Consider the following 17,085-nt stretch of genomic DNA (forward strand, 5'->3'; position numbering starts at 1 on the left):
TCAAACTTTTAAATGCATTTTTACTCAAATGGCATATTTGGACATAGACAGTTGTGGTTTTAAGTCCTCGATCTATTATTTTATTTCTAATGTATTCTTTTGTTCTGGAATACATCAAGTTACTTTGAGAAACGTATCAAAGCAATTTGATATCAATTCATATCTCCCACTTATACATCTATTTACCTGTATTCACATTTCTGCTTGTACATGTATATATGCAATTGTAGCACTTTTTGATGATATGCGCATACTAATTGCTATGTAACACCCGACAGGTGTATCCAAATTCGATGAAAATGGTATCAAAATGTGCATAAGACTTGAGGAAAAGAATCGAAGAACAACAATGTAAAATTCCAAGCGGTTGCGGCGCTATCTCCAAAAATGCGGGGTGGGGGAGGGGGGGGGGGGGGGGCTCTTACGCCACCCCCCCCCCCCAAGTACAGTAAGGAGTAAATGACGTTAGCCATATAATTATAAATATGCATTTTTTAAGATGCTTACATATACATGTAAAGTGTTAAAGGGCAAGTTCACCCGAAAATAAGTTGATCTTCATACATGTAAAGTGTTAAAGGAGAAGTCCACCCCAAAAATAAGTTGGTCTTCATAAAAGCAGATAAATGAGAGAAACAAATCAATGAAATTTTGAGGAAAATCAAAAACAAATGAGAAAGTTATAAATTGTTGGAGTTGTAATCAGTGAAGCACAAATTGCAAACTGTGTGACATCACATGCGAGCTCATATCTCATTTGCTTTGTACAAAAAATATTTTGAAAAATTAATTTCCTCAGACGTTGATTAAATGAATACGATAACATTAGCATAAAACCAGTGATCAGTAATAACATCTATCTGAAAGATGAATAAGGGTAATGCTTTTCACCTACTAACAATACTGGTGAAGGTGATAGCAGTAGTAAAGGTAACGGACTGGTGCTGGGCTTATGCAGTAACATTCAGGAGAAGAATTCCTGATTGCTTATGCGAGTAACAAGTCATTACCACGGGAAGAAAATTACACAACAATAGAAAAAAAGTGCTTAGCAATAGTACGAGCAATCAAAAAGTTAAAATATTATTTGTATTGAATTGAAGTACACACAGACCACAAACCATTCTTCTATATTCAAGCGAAGAGGTTTGACAATAAGAGAATCATGAGATGGAGCATGATGCTCCAAGATTACAGGTTTCGGCTTGTATCGATGAAGGTTCAGTATAATGTTACAGCAGATTATATGAGCAGAATGTAAAATGCACTATACTCATGGATTTCTTTTGTCTGTCTACCATTGTAAATTATTGGATGTGTATCACGGTTTAATAACATATTTTGTTAATGTCATTTGTTGAATACATATTGCATTTACCAGGATTATGTAATGTTGAGATTTATTTTATATTGATCTTCCCAGCCACAAATGTATACCCATCAAACTTTCTATGATAGCACATACAAAATTATTATCCTGAGCATATGTTTTGTAGAAATTCATGAAATCCACTACACAAGTTTGATATGAAGAAGAAAATATTACAGCAATATATACGCATTGTAGTTTATGCAAGTGCAGGAATATTACTCACTACATTTTGAACAGAAAAAACAGAAAGAGATGATAATTAGACAGCCACCTTATGTATCTAAATATATCAGAGAGGGCTTAATGATGCTGAACACAATGGGTTGTGCTCTTTAATGCTGGATAATTGTTTAATTTTGAGTCAAAGACATTGTCTTCAGGTGATGATGTGAACATTTGATAATCTCTACTTTGTATTAACAGGTTATATACAAACTCTATGGACATTGACGTATAGCCATGTTATAGGTTTTCAACTTTGTGCAGAATATGTCATACATATTTATACATGGATTGTTTTTATGCTTATTATCCCACAGCATGATATTGTTGTGCTATGTTGGCATTGTTTTTAGCAAAGGTTTTATTCAAAGGTGTTTGTAGACTTATAACCATGCTCAACCTTTTTCATGATATTAACGTTCTGAAGTACGGGTGCTATATAATATCATTTAAAACAAAAAATCAGATTATTGGAAACACGTTTTAGTAATTGCATTTAGAATTGCGTTTAGAATTGCATGTGCAGATTTCAACTCAAATACAAGAGAAATGTAATGTATCTAAGTCTCATGACTTGATAAAAGTAAGAATGTCATATTATTTATTGTACATTATAAAACTTGGTTGATTAAACCATAGGTTGAGAACTGAGATTTCTGGATATACAACTATATGTATATTGACTAGGATTGGTATTTAGTGATATGAGCTATGTTGTGTCATGATCTTCTGATATCATGTAATGGTTGATAAGATGAAGAATGTTATGTTTGACTTTAAAGGTTTACCTTGATAAAGCTTAAATGATAATTTATGTGCAGTAAAAATTGAAACAGTTTGTTCCAAACATTTTCATGAGATATGTAGTAATTGAGTGATTTGTGTATGTCGTACTGTTTTATAAGTATTTATCTAGGAATGTGAGAAGGAAGCTCAGTACCTAGGAATTATTTTTGAAAAGAATATTTTTGTTTATGGTAAAAGTTGTCATGATGACTTTCAATAAGATGATGACTTTAAATAGGAAGAATAGATTTTATTGACAAAAATTAAGGAACATCCAAAGACATAAAAGAGGGAGAACGAGAGCCAGAGGCTGAAAATGGGGAGGGTGAAAGAGTAGAGAAAAGGATCGAGAGACAGAGCAAGAGAAAAAGAGGGAGGCAGAGCAAGAGAGGGAGAGGGTGAAAGAGTAGAAAGAGAGATACAGAAATAGAGCAAGAGAAGGGAAGGGAAACAAAGCAGTAGAGAGGAGAAAGAATTAAGCGAGATGTGAGTAGATAGATATATAGAAAGAGAAATGTATTGACATGTAAACAATTCTTTGTCCGTGGGAGCTAGAGACGTAAACATTGCGTATACATGGGTGAATAACTGGCAATAACTCATCGTAGATAAAATTGTCATTTTATGTATTAATGCTTTTATAATTAACGCAGTCATGACAGGGAACATGGAAATTGTGAGTATTTTGAGAGCTGTTCTAAAGAATAAAGCTGATATTTTTTGCAACGAGAATATATTTTTGACGAGCCGAAGGCGTACAATCGCCGGGTTAGAGTTATGGTTAGGTTAGGGGTGGGTGTTTATAAAAGCATATTTAATACATAAAATGACAAATTTATCTAAGATGAGGGATTTTAGATCATGAAATCATGAGGAGAAAAAAAGTTGATCGAGCTGTCCCCCGAAGCACCCCACCCTGGACAACTCGACCTGGTGTCCAGGGGCTTTGCGTCGGTGTTGTCTAGAATTCCAACTTACTCCACATAGACATTACACATAAACGAAAAATTTTCAATTCACATCTTGTCGTTGGAATATCGCCATGATCCCAACATCTGATTTATAGAAAAAAAATGTGACCTTAAGTGTAGAGAATTTTCTCAGCTACAACATATTCGAAGCTTGCAGAAAATCGAGAAAAAATAATCGAGATATTGCTCAAACAAGACTAGAATGTCCTAATGCAGATTTCAGAAAAAGTCACCTCCAATAGGCATGACACGCAAACTAAGAAAATTCTGACATGTCGCATTCAATCAAAATTGTCACTGTGATGACGTCATCAAAGTGAAACATGGTGAGATATAAGGAGACGGAAGGAGACTGGGTATAGTCATGTAAAAATACATGAGATGGACCGAGGGATGAAAGAGAAATCAGAATGCATAGGCTACTTGGAAGGGGTGAAAAAAGAATACAAAGGGCAAAGGAAAGAGGTAAAGGAAATTAAGGAACATCCTATACGACATAAGAGGGAGAACGGGAGCCAAAGGCGGGAAAAGGAGAGCTGGCCGGTGAAAGAGTAGAGACAGATCGAGGGAGACATCAGCTAGAGCAGATCAAGAGGGAGGCAGAGCAAGAGAGGGAGAGGGTGAAAGCGTAGAGATAGATCGAGATATAGTAGTCGAAAAAGATGATAAAATCACTGATAAGAAACGAAAGCAAATTTTTAAAAAAATTACACCGGAATGGAAGTCGAGTGCTTTAACCAATATACCAAAATATGTCCCTTAGACAATACATGTAAAGCTGACAAACGGCCTTGGCATAGTCGCTATTTCAACTTTCAATTGAAAATTTCGACATGATTTCAACATCAGATCAAAAAACGGAAGGCACAGTTAAGATAGCTCATATTATCAGCTATAACATGCTTAAATTGTGGGGGAAATAGACCAAAAAACGATCGGATGAAGATATTGCTCGCGAAAGAGGGGAATATTGAATCCAGTTTTGAAAAAAAAAGTCATATAAAATGTGAAAAATTGACAGGCCTCCTTTAATCGCAAAAATACGCCATGATTCCTTTGTCAAAATGAAATATCGTGTCGACTGCATTTGTAGAGAATTATCTCAGCTAGAACATATTAAAATTAGGAAGAAAATCAATTAATTTTTACAGAGATACAATCGATTTTCAAAAATATGCTGACGTCATAATATGCAAATTGAAATTTTGAGTTCGGATGACGTCATGAGTTAATTGAGAGTCAAATAAGACATGAAATCATATCTCCGATTCATACTCTATCAAAATATGGAAAAAAAACTGATCTTGAGTTATCCTGTTAACAAAAAAGTGTGCAAATAAATAAAAATAAAGAACTAAAAATAAACTACTTGATCATGATCATGATTGTCATGATGATGATAATGATAACCATGATGATGATCATGAGCGTGATCCTGACATCTGATTGAAAAAATGAGGGGACATTTAGATAGCATATATAGGCTCAGCTACAACATACACAAAAATCAACAAAAACCAAGCCGAAATAACGGCGATATTGCTCGCAAAAGATAAGAATGTAGAATCCAGATTTGAGAAAAAGTCATCTCCCATAAGGATTACACGCAAAAAGTAATGGATCAAGTGATAACAGGGTAATAATAAAGTAAATATGGTTGTTTATTACATTATTTGCGATTGTACGTGTTTTAATATTCAAAGGAGATGGTAGAGTGAAAGGTCAAAAAGAAAAAAAAGTGAAGAAAAAAAAATTGTTGGAGACGCCCGGACTCGAACCAGGGACCTCGAGGTCGGAAGTCAAGTGCCTTACTGATATACCAAAACATTTCCCATAGAGATTACACGTAAACGGAAAATAGAATTTACAAATCCCACTTTGTAAGTGAAATATGAGCATGATCCCGGCATCTGACCAAAAAATAAAGGGCACACTTATGATAGTTCATTGTCTCAGCTACAACATACTCAAAGCTCAGCGAAAATAAAGCTAAAAAAATGGAGATATTGCTCGCAAAAGACAGGATGTAGAATCCAGTTTTGAGAAAAAGTCATGTCCCATAGAGAATACACGCAAAATGTGAAAAATTGACATGCCACCTTTAATCGCAAAAATACGCCATGATACCTTTGTCAAAATGAAATATTGTGGCAACTGCATTTGTAGAAAATTGTCTCAGCTAGATCATATCAAAATTTGGAAGAAAATTAATCAATATTTACAGAGATACAGTCAATTTTCCAGAAAAATACTGACGTCATAATATGCAAATTGAAATTTTGAGTTGGGAGGCCATTATGATGACGTCATGAGTTAATTGAGGGTCAAATGAGACATTAAATCATATTTCCAATTCATACTCTATCAAAATATGGAGAAAAAAATTGGGTTCACTTTGCATCCTAAAGCGCTACAATGGATTTTGTATAGGCATGTTTTTGCCCATGTATGCTATGTATTACAAGAGCTCGCACGCACGGAAATTATCTTAAACGGACGCTCATTCCGTTATTAATGGTCAGAAAAAGGTGAACAAGGTATCAAAATGCTTGGAAAAATGTGTCAAATATGATGACAGAAAAAAATTGGCGATTCTATGTAGGAAAAAGCAATTACGCGCGAAAACGCGCGCGCATGTGCGTGCGCGCGTTTTTTGCAAAATGCTTAAAATGGCCTGAAACGTATGCAAAAAAAATTTGAGACGATTTTGAGCATTTTTATTTTTTGCGCGCGCGGTGACGCGCGGACGTACGCATGCGCGCGCGTTTTCTGACCTGAAATTGACTGGACGGATATTGACCTTAATCGTGATAAATATGAATGAGAAATGCCTTTCCGTTATGAAGATATGATCATGAGTAAAAAGTACCAAAAAAAACACAAAATGGCGCCTGGATGACGTCATGAAAACTTGATGACCTTGAAAATGTTACTCTAACGTCTCATGACAATGACCTATGACTGTGCCAAAATTGAACGAAATTGACTAAACTGATCTTGAGTTATCCTGTTAACAAAAAAGTGTGAAAATAAATAAAAATAAATAATAATAATAATAATAATAACTAGAAATTTAATTCGTCATGGGGACGAATTAGGTGGTCTGTTTTCAATTTTATGATCATTGAAAAGTCAAAAAAGAAAAAAAAAAAGAAAAGAAAAAAATTGTTGGAGACTCCCGGACTCGAACCAGGGACCTCGAGGTCGGAAGTCAAGTGCGTTACCGATATGCCAAAACATTTCCCATAGAGAATACACGTAAACGGAAAATGAAATTCTCAAATCCCACTTTATAAGTGAAATATGAGCATGATCCCGTCATCTAATCGAGAAATAAATGGCACACTTGTGATAGCTTATTGTCTCAGCTACAACATACTCAAAGCTCAGCGTAAACAAAGATAAAACGACAGAGATATTGCTCGCGACAGACGAGAATGTAGAATCCAGTTTTGAGAAAAAGTCATGTCCCATAGAGAATACACGCAAAATGTGAAAAATTGACATGCCTCCTTTAATCGCGAAAATACGCCATGATGCCCTTGTCAAAATGAAATATCGTGGTGACTGCATTTGTAGACAATATTCTCAGGTAGAACATATCAAAATTTGGAAGAAAATTAATCAATATTTACAAAGATACAATCAATTTTCCAAAAATATGATGACGTCATAATATGCAAATTGAAATTTTGAGTTCGGAGGCCATTATGATGACGTCATGAGTCAATTGAGGGTCAAATGAGACATGGAATCATATCTCCAACTCATGCTTTTTCTAACCATGATATAAAAGTTGGGGTCAATGGACTATCTGAAGAGCTATTATGATTTTTAAAATGGCATGTTTTTGATCAAATTTGCATTATATTGCCCATAGCAGCACGCGCGGATTTTGAACTTTGACGCGCGCTCACGGCCTTATGAAAGGTCAAGGGTGACTGAAAAAAAATGTAAATTGTCATTTACGGTAAGAGGAATCTAAATCATGTAAAAATTTTGAATTTGACCTTTTCCGCGCGCTATGAGCGCGCGCAACGCGCGCGGGGACACTTACGGACGGAAAATTTTGAAATGCTTAAAATGACCTGATTCGTACTCTCCTTTAATAGTTAAGTGATTTTGAGCATTTGTAAATTTTGACGCACGCGTACGTGCGCGTCGTGACCTTTATGTGACCTTTGATGACATGACCTGTTGACCCTTGACCTGAAGTATATGTGATATGAATATGAATGACCTTTGCTAATGCATCACGAAGATATGATGGATAACGTGATTTCACAAAATGGCGCCTGGATGACGTCACGATGACCTGATGACCTTGAAAATGTTCCTGTCACGTATCATGACAATGACCTATGACTGTGTCAAAATTGAAAGAAATTAACACAACCGATCTTGAGTTAATCGATAAACAAAAAACGGGAAGAAATAAAAATAAAGAATAATAAATAAATAAATAAATAAATAAAGAAAGAAAATTCTGACGAAAACAATAGGTGGTCTGTTGACAACAGACCACCTAATAAAGAAAGAAAATTCTGACGAAAACAATAGGTGATCTGTCGTTGACAGACCACCTAACTAGACATAATACTTGTTTGGAACAAGTATAGGTGGGCTGGTCAACTTAAATTTGAAAACAAAATAGAGCAAAATTAAGCGAGATACTGCTTGAAAATTCTTAAAAAACACTATCATGTAGATTCATTACGTGATCGAAATTCACCTTCTATAGTCATAACACGCAAATTATGAAATTTCTGACATGAGGCCTTCAATCAAAATTTTCACTCTGATGACGTCATCAAAATGAAAAAGGGTTATCATTGAACTTGTAGAGAATTATCTTAGCTACAACATATTGACATTTTGAAGAAAATCAATCAATATATACAGAGATACAATCAATTTTCCATAAATATGCTGACGTCATAATATGCAAATTCGTATTTTGAGTTCCAAGGCCATTAAGATGATGTCACGATACACTTCATGGCCAAATGAGACATGAAATCATATCTCCGACTCATACTCTTTTTAAATATGAAAACAAAATTGGGGTCCAGGTGCATCCCAAAGAGCTATAATGGATTTTGTATAGGCATGTTTTTGCCCATGTATGTTATGTATTACAAGAGCTCGCGCGCACTGACATTTATCTTTAATTTACGCTCATCTTCTTAATAATGGTCATAAAGAGATAAACATGGTATCAAATTCCTTGAAAAAATATGAGAAATATCATGAAAGAAAAAAAAATGGCGATTCTATGTTTTGTAGTGGTGTTACGCGCGAAAACGCGCGCGCATGCTCGTACGCGCGATTTTTTATAAAATGCTTAAAGACCTTGACCGGAGCGTAAACAACCATACATCCACAGACGGCTAATGAAACACAAAATACAAATACAAGAAAGAAAAAATTAAATACCCTTTCATTACTGAGAAAAATGAAAATTACAGTACAACTGCCGCCCCCTCCCAAATTCGCCTCGGTCAAGAGCCCCCGCGCCGCACGGACTTGGGTGACGTCATTTCGTGTAGACTCGAATTGTTTGCTGTAATTCTTCGCCGCGCGATGTTCGAGATCTACATTGATTTTGCGTACCGTGAATCCTTTCTGCTTTTTATCGATTGAAGTTTGAGAAGTTTTGAGAAGTCTTTCTAAAGAGAATGGCTACCCCAGTCGTCATGGCAGATGCACAAGATGATTTAGTTATGGAATTTGAGTGTGAGGAGGATGGCAGTTGCGGGGAAAGCGGTGAAAATGACAGTGTCAGTGGTAGTAGTGACAGTCCGGACAGTACTGGCAGCAGCAGTGATACCGACAGCGATGCAAGTGATGCAGACGCCGGAGAACACGGGCGTATCGTCGAGTGGGAGTATATGAGCCTTTACCTCGTGGTGAACCTGGGCAAAATGTTGGCGATGCTGGAAGGGCCAACAACGCAAATCGGCTTCATGAAAATGTCGAGGATTGGTAATTAAGACTTATAAGCTTATTGAATTTGTTGTGCATTCTAAATATTTATTCCCAAAATTGAAATCAAATACCGTAGATCTCTAGACTCGGTCATAAATGGCATGTCTAATTCTAAAGTTAACTTGTTAAAATGATTCTCTAGATCTATGTCTGCGCACCTAAAATTCAACCTCGATTTCATTACACAGTAAGATATTATTTTTAGAATCATCATTGTTATTCCGTTCTTCATATTCTAATGATTACTGAAACAAAAAAACTCGACAAATTATTCACAAGAACAATTTTTTTTAACGAATTTCAGACGGGCTCGTCATTTTGTGTAGCAAAACTGAAAAGTGCCCATGTCTGCGCACTCACTATTTTGCACGCAATTCAATCAAGCACAGTGAAGTTTCATACCAGGGACAACCCCCTGTTCAGACTTTTCTTTTTTGACAATGATTGAAATTTTCAGGGTGGCAAATGAAACTTGCTAAAACTCATTTTTAATCTTCCCAATTATTTTCACAAATTTTGGTATCTAAATGAATTGTTGAGGTTAAGATTGAAAATTGGTGTCAGTTTGATGTTTTGTTCTATAAATATCGCGCATTTACGTGGGTGCGCAGACATAGGCACTGCCTTGGGCACTCTTACCATACTACGACTACGAGAACGATGTCATTTTTATATTTATCAGGAAGCTGTAATAAAATATTTATAAAATTATAGTAGGTGTATTGATTTTTGTTTGAATCTTTCTGTATTTCAAGGTGTACATGTGGAAGATGTCGTGTGCCTCCATCTTTCAATGAAGGTGATTGTGTCTGTTGTCAGGAAATTGCAGAGGTCAAGGCAGAGGCTGATCGACAGGGTTCAAGTTGTCTGGTGGATTCTGAGGAGTTTGAGCCGGCCATCCTAAATGCGACAACATTGTACATCGGATGGATGGAGTACACAGATAGGTGGCGCCGAGCAGCCAAAGCATTTGGGGACAGGAACAATGAGTAAGTTATGTTTCTCCTTTTCATCATTTTGGCAAGGGCAAAAAAATAAATGGATTGATTTTGAAAGTTTATTGGGTGAAACTTTTCAAAACGAATTGAGTCACCGCAAGATGAATTACTAGTTTTGACCAAAATTCTTGCCTGGTGACCACTGGTGTACTAGCTGCCTTATCTGCAGGTGCTTCGGGGCACTTTTTCAGGAAATGTATACAAATAGGCAAGAATGACCACCGGTTTGTGAGTTTTAGCATGTTACCCCCCCCCCCCAATAATCTGTAGTTATGAAACACAAACTTTATATGCGATTTTGAATGTTGCCCCCCACCGCCCGACAAACAATGACTAACCCTTGGTCATTTTAGTTTTTTTTAATCATTTTTATTTTCCTGAATTAATTAATAAAGAATTAATATTTTGACATCAAATCATCTATCCTAAGAAAAATAATGAAATTTTTTTATTGCTTTTTATTTTACAGAAAATACAGGTATGTGACCTACAGGAAAGTCGTGAGATGGTGTTGGGGCTGGCTCGGGAAGGACATCAGGGTGCAACTGCCAGCATGTGTCCATGCCTCAATAATGGAAGCGTATCCTGATGGACGTGGTCAGTACAAAGGGACCATCCTGCGTCGGTTGAGATGAGGATGTAACATCAACTATTGTCTTGCGAACTTTGAATGACTGTCATCTTCTATGTGATTGTCAGCCATCTTCTCTACGTTATTTGTGATCATCGGCTTTCATCTTCATATTCATCACAAATACTATTGTTTGAACTTCTCATGATGGTATGGTTGCTATGAACTTTGATCTCGACATTTGATTCTAATTTCCAAGAGCTGATATTCGAACTTTTGCAAAACTGTGATCAAGCAACGATTTCTTATGAGGAAGAATGTTGAAATCTATATAAACAAGCAACAAAAAAAAAAAAAAAAAAAGACACAACATGCCTTGTTCCTTCTCTTTTGTTATACACCCTGCAATGTAATTTGTTTTAATAATTTGAGCATTTCATATACAGTCAACCTGCCGAGTCAGAAAAGGGGAGAGAAAGAGAAAATGAAATTGAAAGAGAAAACGAAATTGAGAGAAAGAGAAATAACAGCATGGACACAACAAAGATAGACAGAGGAATAATGAGAGTAAGAGAAGGGAATTGCGGTTGACGAAATTTCAAATGTGTGATAAATGGTAAGCATCGTAATAAATCCAGGAAATCCTTTATTTTGCATCAAATCTATCCTCCCAAAAAGGATAAACCTTAACCCTATCTCCCACTCTGTCCCTCTTCCTCTCTCTTTCTCCTCTTCCACCCTCCACATTCCCATCTCTCTATCCCACTTCCTCTCTCTGTTTCATCTTCCATATTTCCATCTCTCACTCTGTCCCTCCTCTCTTTCTCCTCCTCCACATTCCCATCTCTCACTCTGTCCCTCCTTCTCCTCTTCCACCCTCCACATTCCTATCTCTCACTCTGTCCCTCCTTCTCCTCTTCCACCCTCCACATTCCTATCTCTCACTCTGTCCCTCCTTCTCCTCTTCCACCCTCCACATTCCCATCTCTCACTCTGTCCCTCCTTCTCCTCTTCCTCCTCCACCCTCCACATTCCCATCTCTCACTCTTTCACAATCTCTCTTTTCCTCCTCCACCCTCCACATTCCCATCTCTCACTCTTTCACAATCTCTCTTTCTCCTCTTCCATCCATCACATTCACATCTCTCACTCTATCCCTATTGGTATCTATCTTTATCCCTCTTCTTCCTTCACATTCTCTATCTCACTCTCATTTTCACAGCAATTTCCATCTTTAAATTATGAAGCTTCCTACAAGACACCTATAATAGAAATAAACAAACAAGATTTGTGTTCCTTTAGATGAATTTTTGTTTACCTTTGCTCAAAATATTCTCAGAACATCCCATTGACGGTTTTTCCCTCCAATCATTTTCTTCTCTGTTTGTGCAATATATTTCAAAATGATGCACCATTGGAACAAAAACTTTGATGCAACATGTACATTACATTCATCCTTATTTTATGTAAAGTTTACAGGATAGATGACTATTTTTATTATATCTGCAAGGATGATTATTTTTCAATCTTTTATAACCAGGTTTTAGGACAAACAGGAAACCGCTGTTAGGAAAAAAAGTATGGATGCGATGAAGTATCATCACAATGTTTCCTCTTCTGTGATAATATGGCATGATCTTTAAAACTACTAACTTTGAAAATGAATAACACAATTCACCTCGGCAGAAAAGGGAAAAAATCAAAAACAAAAAATAAAGTCATATCTGGTGCAATACATCAAATGGTTCTTGAATAAGAACAGTTTAGATGGAAAAAAAAATGCATTTTTAAATTTTTTATTTTTTGCAAATAAGAAGCAAAAAGCATTGGCCAAGATGAAGGACTGTGAGAAAAATCAGATTATATTTGGTGCCAAATTCATGATCAACAGTGATTTAATTAGTGTTTATGAAAATCTAGTGCATATGCTTCAGAAATTGTTTTTAATTGAACTAAAAATGTAAGTTTTACAAATTTAATAAGTATTTTACCTATTAAAACCAATGACTATTGATGTGTACCATGGACTTTGGCTTGTGTAAGTATGTACAAGCTTACAGACAAGTTTCTAGTGCTTTACACTCACATAGAATCGGAATCCACTACTCACTTGCATAGAGTACTTCCATGTTACTCTCCATAATTATACTGGCATAAACATAATTTAGGGTCTATGAAAAACATGTCTTGTACTGAAATAAAACAATCAGTGGTTAATGTTCAGGTAGCTGACACATTCATCATAGTTTCTATCACCAAAAGAACTAGTTTCTATCGCCAAAGCGATGATGTTGTTCAAAAGCTTGCACGGCTTCTCCATTGTCGGGGTGATGATGAGAGGCACTCCGTGCTGGTTGAGGCTGTAGCTCCTCCATGTTGTCTCTGAGCTGCTCCCTGTTTTCCACCAGTTCTACGACAACTCTCATCAGGGCTTTCACATAACCTACAAGATAAAATCCAAAACTATACCTTGAAAATTCATCTATACGGTGTTAAAAAAATACATTTTGATAAGAGGAAAAAAGGAAAAGAGAAAAATAAGAACATAAGAAGAGAAAACTCTTTTTCTCACAAATATTGAATTACCTAATTTTACACACTATTTGTAGGTGGATGACCAATCAAATACCAATGGCATGCACATGTTCTTTGCTGAATAGGTAGTTCACTGACTTGGGGACTGACATATATGCCTGTTTCTGCTTGCTATTCAATATTACACATTTGCAGAAAGTAACCCAATACATGTTTATAATTATCAATTTAATCAACAGATTAAATTAAGGGCATATAGGCCACAAGAATCTACTAATTTGAATTCTATTGATCATGAAGTAATAAAAGATTTCTATATATAATTGAGCTCTTTTGTTGAATATTGATATCATTCACTAGACATGTGGCTACTTACCACATGTGCCAGCTGTCAGCACTCTCTCCACTGTGTGGCCTCCTTCCTTCGAGCGTGGATACTTCAACCTGTACACTGGGTTCCCTTCGGCATCAACAGCCTGGGCTCTATCACAATTTTCGTTCCAATGTAGGACAGCCAAATATAATCTGAAAAGAGTGAAGTTAAAAATCAAGGTCACATGAATAACATACTTGTGACAGTTGATTTTATCTTTTTGGTAATGTAATGTCTATCATCATAAACTCGTTACCTACTCTCCAATAAGTGAAGGCAAGAGTTAGTGTAAAAAGCATGTGTTACAAATAATAAATAAAAAAAAAAAAAAAAAAAAAAAAAATATGAAATAGAAAGAACCTGGCTATAACAAAAAGAAAATAATAACTTTAAAACATAAAACCAATAAAATCAAATTCAAAAGAAGAAGAAGAAACAACACTGCCCTCTGTGACGTTCTTGTTAAATTTATATTAGGGGAGCATAATGTTGATGAATTAATTGCCTAATTTACCTGCACTTCATCCCTTGATATGAGTATACAAGCAACTTGGGGCAAAAGTGAAGGAGGATGTTGTGGAATGATTCAACCTTGCTGGTTTGGGCATGTGGGGACATCATCCCAATGTCGTTCATCAGTCTGGTCCTCAGCCATTCCTCTCGAAGCTTGTCGTACACCTTTGTACCTGTAATAAGATTGGGAATATAATATATGCGGTAAAGGTGAAGGAGAGTTCATTTAAATAGTTAGCAATCATGATCTCGGCATTTCCAAGCATCTCATCCCTTCGCCAAAACTATTTTTTCATTCCACAATGAATATTAATCATTTAGAAAATTGCACCAAAAAAAATATGAATGTCATGATCAAAATTGAACTAAATTAAACTTGAATGTACATTATTAAAATAAATGTAAATATTTTGCTCGCATTTTGACAAACATCTTCAAAGTATTATTACACCGTATGCATATAAATAAGGATTTTACCCACATCCAAACAAAAAGAACAACTTGAGGCTAGTTTCATAGAAAAAAAAAAGCGAAGTTAATCTGTAGTCGGATAAAAAAAAAAGAAGCAAAGTCAACAACAAATGACCGATGATTTTGTTTTAATAATCATCCCTGGCAACAACACTAGATCTAGACTCTAGACCATTTTGATTTGAATAAAAACAGTGTTTTCATCACGAGAAAGTATCAAGAAGAGGCACCCATGTGATTTCTGACATCAATTCAAAATAATTTAGTTCCTGGCTTCACTGTACTGCAGTGCACTGCCACTGGGCGGCACGAGTCCAAGGCCTAGATTCTACCAACTACCTAGTTTTCTTTTTCTTCTTTTTTAGGCCCAATTCTTCTTCAAAATCTCCATTTCATCTTCTTCTTATTTTTCATCGTTTACAGACTATATTCTAGACAATAAAACAATGTAGATCTAAATAATTCTTTGATTTAATGCTGGTAAACCATGCAAAAGGAAAGGCTATCTGTGCGATAAAAGCGAGCGAAACTTAGTTTTGTTCGAGAAATATTCCACGACCACCAGCATGACACGGCGCGGCAAGTCAGGCCGGGCCGGCCGCGGCCCGAGTGCTCTCGCGAGGCTCAGCGATAGATTGCTGAAAGTTGTGCAATCGCAGACCGAGGCAGGCAGCCAGCAGCGCGGGCAAATGATTCGTTTCAATCTAATTTAGTGGAAATTTGGGGTTGATATTCCATATTACGTAGCGTGAAATTAATACAGATATAAAATGTCAACATTCTAATCGTAAAATGTCCAAATACAGCTTCGACATTGATATTTACAACAACAAAAAAAGAGAGAAGAAAACTTCACATACCGACCACCATGCGAAGAACCAGCTGCAATACCGAGTGGCCAAATAACCTACACGTTATGACGTCATCAGAAACGGGTAGAAACGGCCACCGGCTAGCGCAGCCGAAACTAAATCTCCGGGGTGCCCCTCTCAAATCCGTGAATCCTGGGGTTCGGATGCTAAATACTTCTTTCAGAGGCCGTGGAATCTCGAGAAGTTTGCATTTTCATATTCAGTAAATATTCACGAGTCCGTAGGTATATAATTTGTCTATATAATGCTCTGCTCCGGTCAAGGTCTTTAATATGACCTGAAACGTATGCAAAATAAATTTGAGACGATTTTGAGCATTTAAAAATTTTGCGCGCGCACTGACGCGCGGACGTACGCGCACGAGCGCGTTTTTTGACCTGAAATTAACCGGACTGATATTAACCTTAATCATGATAAATATGAATTAAAAAAGACCTTTTGGTTATGAAGATATGATGATGAGATGATTTTCAGAAAATTTCACAAAATGGCGCCTAGATGACGTCATCAGTCAAGGTCAAGGTTGAAAACCTTACCGTGTCTTGTCCATATGCCTATACATATGTGTGTCAAATATCAAAGCATTTGATTGAACCATTTCAAAGTTATCTTGCTAACAAAAAAGTGGCAAGAATTAAGAAAAATAAACTAGAAATTTAAATCGTCATGGGGACGAATTAGGTGGTCTGTTTTCAATTTTATGATCATTGAACACACAAATATAAAAAAAAATTATGATCATTGAAAAGTCAAAAAAGAAAACAAAATGAAGAAAAAAAATTGTTGGAGACTCCCGGACTCGAACCAGGGATCTCGAGGTCCGAAGTCAAGTGCGTTACCGATATACCAAAACATTTCCCATAGCGATTACACGTAAACGGAAAATGAAATTCTCAAATCCCACTTTGCAAGTGAAATATGAGCATGATCGCGGCATCTGATCGAGAAATAAATGGCACACTTGTGATAGCTCATTGTCTTAGCTACAACATACTCGATGCTCAGCGAAAACGAAGCTAAGACGACGGAGATATTGCTCGTGAAAGACGGGAATGTAGAATCCAGTTTTCAGAAAAAGTCATGTCCTATAGAGAATACCTGCAAAATGTAAACAATTGACATGCCTCGTTTAATCGCAAAAATACGCCATGATGCTTTCGTCAAAATGAAAATTCGTGGCAACTGCATCTGTAGACAATTGTCTCAGCTAAAACATATCAAAATTTGGATGAAAATTGATCAATATTTACAGAGATACAATCAATTTTCAAAAAATATGATGACGTCATAATATGCAAATTGAAATTTTGATTTCGGAGGCCATTATGATGACGTCATGAATTAATTGAGGGTAAAATGAGACATGAAATCATATCTCCAATTCATACTCTATCAAAATATGAAAACAAAATT

General features: G+C 36.2%; 2 protein-coding genes and 1 long non-coding RNA gene across 3 annotated transcripts in view; 2 read left to right on the plus strand and 1 right to left on the minus strand.

Moving 5' to 3' along the window:
- The first annotated feature begins 201 nt into the window (after positions 1-201).
- Positions 202-17,085, plus strand: part of LOC115927245 — a 31,865-nt gene continuing 14,981 nt past the window's right edge. The window contains exon 1 of the long non-coding RNA XR_004065515.1: positions 202-930. This is a non-coding gene — a long non-coding RNA (uncharacterized LOC115927245). The remainder of the gene's footprint in view (positions 931-17,085) is intronic.
- On the plus strand, positions 8,697-11,263 carry LOC105444924. The gene is made up of 3 exons (XM_030992826.1): positions 8,697-9,336; positions 10,095-10,328; positions 10,807-11,263. The coding sequence occupies exons 1-2, from the start codon at positions 9,030-9,032 to the stop codon at positions 10,241-10,243; spliced, it is 456 nt and encodes a 151-aa protein (XP_030848686.1). The 5' UTR covers positions 8,697-9,029; the 3' UTR covers positions 10,244-10,328; positions 10,807-11,263.
- On the minus strand, positions 12,701-15,911 carry LOC753916. The gene is made up of 4 exons (XM_003726937.3): positions 15,661-15,911; positions 14,331-14,502; positions 13,820-13,968; positions 12,701-13,351 (listed from the first exon to the last, which is right to left on the minus strand). Exons 1-4 carry the CDS (start codon positions 15,668-15,670, stop codon positions 13,173-13,175), a joined length of 510 nt encoding a protein of 169 aa, XP_003726985.1. The 5' UTR covers positions 15,671-15,911; the 3' UTR covers positions 12,701-13,172.

The sequence above is a fragment of the Strongylocentrotus purpuratus genome, unplaced genomic scaffold (assembly GCF_000002235.5).
Source record: "Strongylocentrotus purpuratus isolate Spur 01 unplaced genomic scaffold, Spur_5.0 spur5_scaffold_20, whole genome shotgun sequence".
Taxonomy (NCBI): Eukaryota; Metazoa; Echinodermata; class Echinoidea; order Camarodonta; family Strongylocentrotidae; genus Strongylocentrotus; species Strongylocentrotus purpuratus.